General features: G+C 38.5%; 1 protein-coding gene across 1 annotated transcript; it reads right to left on the bottom strand.

Moving 5' to 3' along the window:
• Positions 1 to 4,135: 4,135 nt before the first annotated feature.
• On the bottom strand, positions 4,136 to 6,379 carry LOC122005582 (cytokinin dehydrogenase 6-like). The gene is made up of 4 exons (XM_042560665.1): positions 5,787 to 6,379; positions 5,286 to 5,689; positions 4,785 to 5,050; positions 4,136 to 4,649 (listed from the first exon to the last, which is right to left on the bottom strand). Exons 1-4 carry the CDS (start codon positions 6,343 to 6,345, stop codon positions 4,277 to 4,279), a joined length of 1,602 nt encoding a protein of 533 aa, XP_042416599.1. The 5' UTR covers positions 6,346 to 6,379; the 3' UTR covers positions 4,136 to 4,276.
• Positions 6,380 to 10,214: the final 3,835 nt, after the last annotated feature.

Raw genomic sequence — 10,214 nt, forward strand, 5'->3', positions numbered from 1 at the left:
TGAGGGAGCAGATCCTTGATTCATCAAAAAGTGGATTAGAGAATGAGCTACTTATAATTATGGTCGGACCATGGTCACGATCTGATCACAATTGATTGTGGTCCCTTCATAGGTTTATCGTCCCTACTAGGTTATAGTTTGGGACGAAACAGGTGGCCAGAAGATGTCTCCCACTCAGTGCCCGACAACCTGACAACTTGCCCACTTACGGCGGCCTCCAGCTGCCCACCCCTACCTAAACTATATAACCTGGGGGAACGGTGAATGTAAGGAGAGATCATAATCAATTACGATTGGATCATGGTCTCGATTTAATTGTAATTATGAGTGATCTATCTTAGTTTATTTTTTTTATGGACTAGGAGATCTGATCTTAGAATTTGAGCCATTTTCATTGATTAAACTTTCTATTTATGAAGATGTTATTTAGGCGGGAAGTTTGATAGTTTCTATTTTTAAAAAACTTTTATATTTTTATAGGTAGAATTTGAGGCATTTTCATTGACTAGGTTTTTATCCATGAAGATGTTATTTAGGTGGGAAGTTTGGTAGTTACTATTTGTATAAAACTTTTTTTTATATAAAATGTCACATAAAATTGAAAAAAAAAATGAACCCTACTTTTTGTTTTACGAATAAAGTCTAAAGTGATATTTATTGTATCAATTATATAATCGATGTTGATCATCATATATTATTTCATAATTAATAATCATTGAAGTAATCAATGATTAAGTCTATCAATAAAATTTAGGGACAAATTTATAACCATAAATATATTTAAATAAAAGTTTAACTTAATGACTACGAAGCGAAATGATAGAGGTATCTAGCTTACTATTATTAAAAAATAATAAAATTCTTAATTTCAATTGAACACAATACGAACAAATGCATGAGCATTTTAACTTAATCAAATAAGGAGCATGGTAACACCACAGTATGATAACATAATTAGGTACAATTTTTCTTCCCTAATTTTAATAAGTGAGAGAAGTATAAAAAGGGGAGTTGGAAAAGGAGAAGGGGGGGAATTCGAAAAAAAACTAGCATTTTTTATTTTGCATTATTTAGATAAAAAGTTTTTTAATTTATGTTTTTACCGATCAAAAAAGAAAACGTCATCAATAAAGGAGAAACATAACAAGTAAAGTTTAGGGTTGAGAGATATTGAAGAAAAATAAAATAGATCTTATAAAATAATATACATAATTAAAAATAAATTTATAATGTTAAAAAATCAGCTAGTTATTTTATGGTTCTATCATTAGAATCATAATGAGATGACGAAAATTGTAAAAAAAATTATATAAGGAATGAAACTAATAAATTGATACTATAAAACAAGAAATGAAAATGAATAATAATACCATTTTCAAAATGATAAAAACATAAGTAAATTAAGTAAATTTTGATTCCTATGTATGCAAGGAGATACAGAGTTAACTTAAATGATTATAATTTTAAACATCGAATCCTAATTAATATGAAGTCATATTTTGTAAACTATCGAACTATTCCGAACCGTCCACGTCGAAGCCAGCTGTTCTACCCCTGCTCTAAAGAAAAGTAGCGATCTCCCACACGAATCTTAAAGCACAAGAAGTCGCGATCCACCCCACCATCTGAGAGATGTTGCTGCGCGAATCTTAATACGATAAAGTCGCGATCTCCTTCCGTCTGCCTAAGAAATCGCACTGCACGCATCGTAAAGCTAGAAATCTCGAATGTACTACTACTAATTAATAATATAAGAATTACGAATGAACACTTTAATTATTATTTTTTCATCTTCTAATTAATGAAAGTTTTCAACCGAATTAGTGATCGCATCTTGGACGGATTCGAATTCAATGAGCCTCCGCGTAGTTCCGATCCGATCCGATCCGATCCGATCAATCACAAAACAAATAAAGATACAAAAAGATCTCGATGAGAAGACCAACACATGCTTGCCCTACTATTCCGCAAGACACCATCACATAAATAGCTAGCTGGACCAAGACACCATCACATGCATATATTACGGCAAAACATGATAATTCTCACTCCTGTCAAAGGTAAATCACAGGAAGATTAGTCAGTGACACCCTTTGCATGCATGAGGAGGTCAGATAACTCGTGATTCATTTCATATATATTAGGAATCGATTCATGATCTATTACAGCAATATTGCATGTAAATATCAACTATACGTCAGCCTGTGGAACCTACCATCACATGCATATATGCTTGCCTAATAATTATATGCCATCCATCCCTCCTACAATAATGAAGGAACCTCCTTCAATTTTCTTTCGACTTGGTGTCATTGCTGATGCAATGGTAGAAAACATACACGTTATAGTTATATCCCTGGTCCAATAATTGTCCATCTAATCTGACAGTAGACATTACAACCTTCTTGCTTGACTATGGCACCTGCATATCCAATGTAATATAACAACATAATCTTCCTAGAGATTCACTCAAATCATCAAATATCATGAATTCTGTCTCTTTATTCAATTTCAAGTTTCCCATCTCAATGTATTTGTGTAGGTGTGCACATCAACTTTTTGAAGGATCACATCAGTTTCATTTCGAATATGTATGCATGATCTTTTTGATACATCAAGTTCAGGCGTACGTTTTGCTAAAAGGTGTACTTAATTTTCTAAATTTTTGGTTTGGCATGTTATACTTTGATTTTTATATTTAAATTTTAAAATATTCTTTTCCCCTATTTCAAAGATTTGATTGTTTTAATTGAACTGAACCAGATAAAAAAAATTATGATTTTTCTTTGGTTAGGACGATGGATGTTTCGAGAATTAAATGCGTTAATTCTTTGTCAAAAATTAAAGTGTAACGCACCTTTTTAAAAATTGAGAAAAAATTGGGTGCGCCTTTTAGCAAAACGCCATAATGTGTTTGATCGAACATGGAGAATCTCACACCAAATCTATAAACTATTGGAGTGTCTTCTCTTACGTCACTGTAATATATATATACATAAGCATCAACAGATCATGTAACAAGATCCTCCTCGTAACAGAATCCACACATGCATCATGCATGGTGTGAATGAATGTCATGAGATATATTTGGAAAACGAAAGGTAAACTGAATGGTCGATTCAAGATAAACCGTATCTTTTCTCAGAGATTTTTGACGAGAAATGTGATCACACGGTGCATTTTGAATGGCCATCGGTAACGTTGTCCATGGATGATGACTATATATCATGGTCACATAATTGTCCAAGATGCGTATCCAAATCTTTTACAATAAGTCATGATAAATTGTTAGGTAATTAATCGAGTAAAGGTCGTGATTGCGTTTTGTTAGATCTCGTCGTGGCTGACCAAATCTTGGATGAGTTTCCTTACCTTGCCTTGTGAGACTTTGTTGCCCATGCTTTTATGTCAAAATTAGAGCAATCTATTTGGACCATATATATTAATTATTGAGGTAGATATGATTATGATAGATCATCCGTATATGAAGATTTGTCAATAATTAATTGGTTTAATTTCAACCCTTTTTTTACTTGTTTTTTGGAATCCAAAATTTAATTTTTAGTTCAGAAAGAGAAAGGCGAGGTGTGTTTTGATGCGCGACAGCGATAAGCATGCGGTTTTTTTTTTAAAATAAATAAATTAAACGAGTTTTTTGACTTGCAAGTTTGGTTCGACTAACCGAATCAAGTGTGAAGAAAGACTAACACGATGTGATCAAGCATTTAAATTCAAATGACAAAGAATATTTTTTTTACTTTTAAATTAATTCCTATTTCAAAAAATAAACTATCTCATTGTTTAATTATATATAGTACGAATGAGTAATTTTGTCTAAATATATATATATATATATAATTTTTCATGGCAGCCAACCCAACAGCTGGTCGAAAGCAACTTTTTACTACTTTAATAGTATAGTATAATAAAATAAAATAAAATCAAATCTAATGCCCCCCCTCAAAAACAGGAAACTGAAGATTCTGAGAAAATCGACTGAGAATTGACGTATGGCCAGTTCGGCATTGACAAATCTTTGGTCTCTTCAGTCATCACTCATGATGATCTTCCTGACTTCTCTACTAAATCTAGGTGATGCCAACAATACTACCACTGTTCTGTTTCTGTAGTCCAACACCCACACCAATTAAACCACATAAGATCCACAGTAATTTCTCAAAGTAGATAATTAACACTGCAGCTGCAGCTACCTCATTCCCATACATGATTCTCCATACATATATATTTTATATATATAAATATATATATAACCTAATTAATTATTGTCAAAATTAGTAATTAATAATGAATTTACACTGAGATGATCAATGATATTCAGGTCCTGACCATCAGCATGATCTGGTGTGAAAATCTGTTGGCCAGGTGATAAGATAGCTTTGGGATCGTATCTCTTCTTCAACTCGACAAACTTGTCCCATTTGTGGCCGAAGTGCCTGGCCCAGTCACTCTGCTCAGTGTAATGCGGCAAGTATTGCTTGAGCTCAATCCCTAGTTCATGGCAGAATCCCAAGATCTCCTCGTTTTGCCTCTCTAGCTCCTGCCACTCGCCTGACGTGGCGGACCTCAGCAGCCCTATCGAGTAGAAGATCTCTTCGTTTGGGGTCACAGCCGACATCCTCTCGTCCCACCTGCAGAGACACGCCAACGTGCACGCATGCATTAGAATTTTACGTGGATGGATGCATGCACGGTATTAATTAGTGCGTGCTAGCTATAGGGTACGGTAGGTATACTGCCAATCGATATATCGATCGAGGATTTACTTGTTCTTGTTCACGGGGTAGATCAAGACTGGTCCTGGCGAATTATTGGTCTTCAGGATCCCCTTAAATACTCCGGATTCGAACACGTGCATGGCCGACTTGGGCACGAATAGGTTGAGCCAGGGGTGGGGCACGTCCCACAGCCCCACCGCCCGCAGCCGGAGCTCGCCCTCGCGGACCCGGTCGAGGAAGGCGAGGTAGGTGGCGTCGACGGCGAAGGCGAAGCCGGAGACGAAGCGCAGCTTTCTCAGCAACGAAGCGAGTTTCTGCGTACAGAAATTAATTAACGCGTGCGTCAAATCACTTTCACCTTTGTTTTCTCCGTCATGGACCGTTGAGCTAACAGTACTGTGCCAAGGTCAAACAAACTCGAGGTGTGACAGTCGTGGAAATTATTATCGTGCGTGATAGTTTAGTTTGCTGCCCCATTAATTAATGTGAATCTCGGACGTGATGATCAGTTGGATTTATTGAAATGAATTTCTGTATCTACGTACGTACCTCATCCACTGCGTCCGTCACCGGTTCGTTGTAGTAAACAGCTGCTTCCAGGCAGTAGATCGCGCCGCCGAACTGGGAGGCCAGTTTCTTTATCTTCTCCGAGTCGTCGCCTGAGAAAAAGGAAGAACGCCAGTTGTTGATCAGGGTCGTCGTCTGGTCCATCAGAAGAGATCCCTCGACGTAGTCGAACCCCGTCCCGTCGGTGATCGAGATCAGGCGTTCCTGGTCGTCGATGAATGCCGTGAAGTCGGTGTAGATGAGGCGCACCCATCGGACCCGAGTCGGAGCCGGCTCGACCGCGATCCGAGCACGAGTTATGATCCCGAGCTGACCGAGTCCGCCGAGAACGCCGTAGAAGAGATCCGAGTTCACGTCGCGCGAGCACGTCACCATCTCGCCTCTTCCTGTGTTTTATTTCACCAAATATTTTTGGTCTTAATTGAGTGGATGCATGTGTTCTTGATGATTTTAATGGAACGGTTTTGCTAGCTTGATGTTTACCGGTGATGATATCTACTTCGTGGACGTTGGAAATTTGTGGGCCGTGGCGGAAGGCTTGGCCGCTGACGCCGGCGTTAGAGAGTGTCCCGCCAACAGTGAGGTGGAGATAGTCGGTCCACGAGCGCGGCGTGAGGCCGTGCTCGAGCGTCGCGAGCAGGACATCGATCCACAATTGCTCGCCGCCGGCGTCGACGTACGCCGGCGAGGCGGACACGTTGATCCGGCTGTGGTCGCCGCGGCCGAGGGCGGCCATGTCGACGACCACGCCGCCGGGGACGAGGGCCTGGCCGCGGATGGAGTGCCCGTTGCCTCGCGCGGCCACGGCGAAAGGGCGCGAGGAGGAGGAAGCGAGGCGGAGCAAGTCCGCGATGTCATCGGGGGAGGAGGGGCGCAGGACGGCGGCGGGAGGGGCTGGGGGCGCGAGGCGGCCGAAGTCGGAGGAAAATTGAAGCGCGGTCTCGTCGTCCACGGCAAGAAGGGCCGAAGCGAAGGCCTCCGCCTCCGGCCATGGAAGAAGGCCGGTGGCTAAGAAAATGGCAAGTAGGAAAGGTGGCAGCATTGTGAGGCCCAAGCTGGTTCGATCGGAGCACACAACTCAGAAGAGAGGCCTCCTATTTATAATTACAGTAAAATGGTAGAAAACTAATTATTATTTTTTTTATAAAACAAAAATATATAATTGAATTAAATAGAAAGCAGCAAGAAAAATCTTGTCAAAGATACGGGAGGACGAAGGACAGATAAATCTACGTGACCACAGCTTCTTGACTGTAAATTAAATTTTTTTGAAATAATAAAAATAAAAAATAAAAGGAAAAAAGAAGAATGAATTAATTAAAGAAAGGAAAGAAACATGTTTTCTTCCTTGACTTTGGAATTACTTGTATGGTTGGGGAATCGACGGTCTTACTTTCGTTGGTAGAATTCGGTGGCAGTCAAGTCATGAATGCTAATTGCCAAGAAGTAACCGGTTAGAAAGACATCATCTGAACATGGACATTTAAAGGTTTGCTTTTGGCCAAAAGAAAGCAGAAAAAGTTAGAGATATATAGGTTTTGAGCATAAAAATTCTTATCTCATAATTTAAACTTATGAAAGTTGATTAGGTAGTGTAAGATTAATTAAGTTATTTATATTAATTTAATAATTACTTCAAAACTAGGGGATAGTAGATATGTATTATGGTCCATTTGTTATATAAAGAATTTTATTAATACTATCTCACCGTGTTTTTAGTAATTGATATTTTTTTCATCACTTTATTATAATATTTTTATTTTTTTAATCCAAGTATCAAGCTATTAAATCCGATTAATTTTGAAGCTCTACACAAATTTATTATCAGTAATCAAGATAGATTGAAAAGTGCAAAAGAGATTTACTAGACGACCCAACGCACAAAATTTTTAAATTTCCTACACGTAAATGCTCTCGATGAGATTTAAACTCATATTATGTAAGAAATTCATCTCATCTCTTACCATGACATAATAGAGCGCGCGAGCTATAATTTTTTTACTGTTTTCTATAAACCTGTGTGATAATCAAGATGGGTTATAATTTTTTTCATTTTTCCTATTATACAAAAAGTTGCAAATTGCCTTCGTGTATACTTTCAGACGGATTTCTTTTTTATTGAGGCAGATATCGAGTAGTATGGATGATGCGAACGTCTGCTAACAAAAAATATGAAATCGTCATATCAGCAACTCCCCTAGAGTCGGTCCCACGAATATGGAGGGAGGTAAATGCAAGTACACAAGTGGAAAGTGCATGGCGGAGACGTTAACCCCAGGCAATGACACCCCGGGGATCAACCCCTGGACTTTTAAGCCACAGAACCATGCACTCCCCATCTGTGCTACGCCTTGGGGACATGCGAACGTCTGCTAACAAGATGGGTATTGAGGTGGCGGCGTAGTATGACCTATACAACATGGCTCAACTTGCACAGAATGACCTAATTTTCGTAAAACAGAGAGCACTGGAAGTTGGTTTCGACAAAACCTCTTTGGTTCTTGAGTCACTAAGGGTGCAGTGATAAGTAAGTATGAAATGTGTATGTAAGTTGATTCTATCTGAAATTGGAGAGATAAAATATTAGATACGTGGCTCTGATATTGACTATGAAAAAGACTCCATGCTAGAAATAGAAGATATCGTGCGATCCTGCATGACAAAAACAAAAGGTAGAGGAAAAAAATATCAGCAACCGAGTCAGGGAGAGATCCTTGATATAGACACTCCGACGCTCAAATCAAACTGATGTCTAAAAGAAAAATGAATACAAGAAACAGTAGTGAAGACTAATGAACTCTAAATGCGTAATCTCACGTACCGGTGTCTGTGGATGCAGACCTCTTTTATAGTGATTACTTTTTCTCCATACACGAATCTCGAGACATTTTCAAAAAAGGAGTGATCCTTCTATTATTGTGATAATTTTTCAAAAATAGACCCACTATTTCTGTGTTTCACAGTATAAAAGCTTGCTCATACAGGAAAAATTTTCTTGATTCTTTGACAGAATGTTAAGAAAGAATATTAAGCTGTTGAGTATGTGACCACGTATATGCTTAAAGGATAGACTGGCTAATCGACCGAATCTCCTTTGTAGTCCCATCGACTCTTGTTTGTAGGCACGATCGGGTCGGATAAAGGATGGATGCCACTTTTAAGGACTCGGCCTACATTCGACCTTCACACTTATGTAAAGAGTTTGATCTAGTCGGGCCAAGTGTCTAGCATATTCGATCGGACCTCTGGTCCGTTCGGCCAGAGCACTTGACGGAGACATCTAAATCATCTCTGAATGTCATTGCTACAACTCGAGATTTCATCGACTCTTACAAGGACTCGGGGTCCAATCTGTCGCCTGATCGATTAGACCACTTGACCGAATCAGATGACTCTGCTAACCCCATGTATTGACTCATTCTTAATTTTAACCTCCATATCAATCCGTTTTCTTAACTTCGATCCCAATCTCAGGACCCACCATATTTACCATATCATCAGTATTTGTAAATATAGGGCTCAAAATACCTGCTAAGATTGTACCAAGATCTTTGAAAAATTCGGAAGTGTTTAGTCGTTTCAACCATTACTTAATTATTATTAATCGTCACGTGACGATCACAGTTAATGTCAATTTTCCAGTATCTTACGATGGTTGACGTCGCTAGATTGGAAGGTGAATATGATTTACAATTTCGATCAATTTTTGTTGCGGTTATCTATAAGAGGTTAACCCAGTGGAAATATAAATAAACACAGAAAAAAATAAACACAAAAGTAAATTAATTTATGTATACGCAACCCTAATTTCAACTTCATGACTCAGTCATAACTATATTCCACTATGCTCTCTTCTTACTGGATATCTTTCAGGAGAAATATCTTATAACAATATTAATACACACATAATTTATTGGAAGATTATTAATGTAATTATTTTCCGGATCAAGGGTGATCAATTTAATTAAGCTTGAATGAATTTAAGTTTAAATTTCAATATTTGAATAATATGTTGTGGAATATATGAGAGAGAAGTCAAGTAAGTCATGGAAGATCGATACTTAACTGGTCCTAATTAGAGGTTAGTCAATGATAAAATCCTAACTAAGGGTTAGGTAATGGTAAAGTCCTAACTAGGATTAGGCGAGGGTAAAGTCCTAACTCGAGGGTTAGGCAAAGGAAATGTCAAGTGGGTCAAGGATGACTGCACGTTGGCAAGGAAACTCCAAGTGGGTCAAGGAGAACTTCATGTTGGCAAGGAAAGTCCTAACTGTGATTAGGCAAAGGAAATTCGAAGTGGGTCAAGGAAGACTGTACATTGGTAAGGAAAGTTCTAACTACAATTAGACAAAAGAAAGTCTAAGTGAGTTAAGAAGGACCGCATGTTGGCAAGGAAAGTCCTAACTGTTGTTGGACAAATAAAGTCCAAGTGGATCAAGGAAGATCACACGTTGGCAAAGGAAAACCCTAACTGCGATTAGGCAAAGGAAAATCCAAGTGGATCAAGGGGGACTATACATTGGTAAGGTAAAGTCCTAACTACGGTTATACAAGAGAAAAAATCCAAGTGTGTTAAGGAGGACCATATTTGGTGATTGGAAGTCCAACGGGAAGTTAGAAAAGTCCAAGTGGTTCAAAAGGTTGACTGGACACTTGATGGGGAAGCCTTAACAGGTCACGGTTAATCGAAATATTGGACAAGAGAACTCTAGATTTAGATTAAGTGAGTTTGGGTTGGAGTAATCAATTGGGTAATCAATGGACACTAGTTCAATCGATCAGTGGATTGATTGGGAGTGCTGTTGCAAAGAGGAGCGATGAATCGATCGGTTAATCGATTCAGCCGGAAGCCAATCGATTGAGGTGAGTTTTTTGCAAACTCGTGAAAGTGGTGAATCAATTGGGAAGGCG

This window comes from Zingiber officinale, chromosome 7B (assembly GCF_018446385.1).
Source record: "Zingiber officinale cultivar Zhangliang chromosome 7B, Zo_v1.1, whole genome shotgun sequence".
NCBI lineage: Eukaryota > Viridiplantae > Streptophyta > Magnoliopsida > Zingiberales > Zingiberaceae > Zingiber > Zingiber officinale.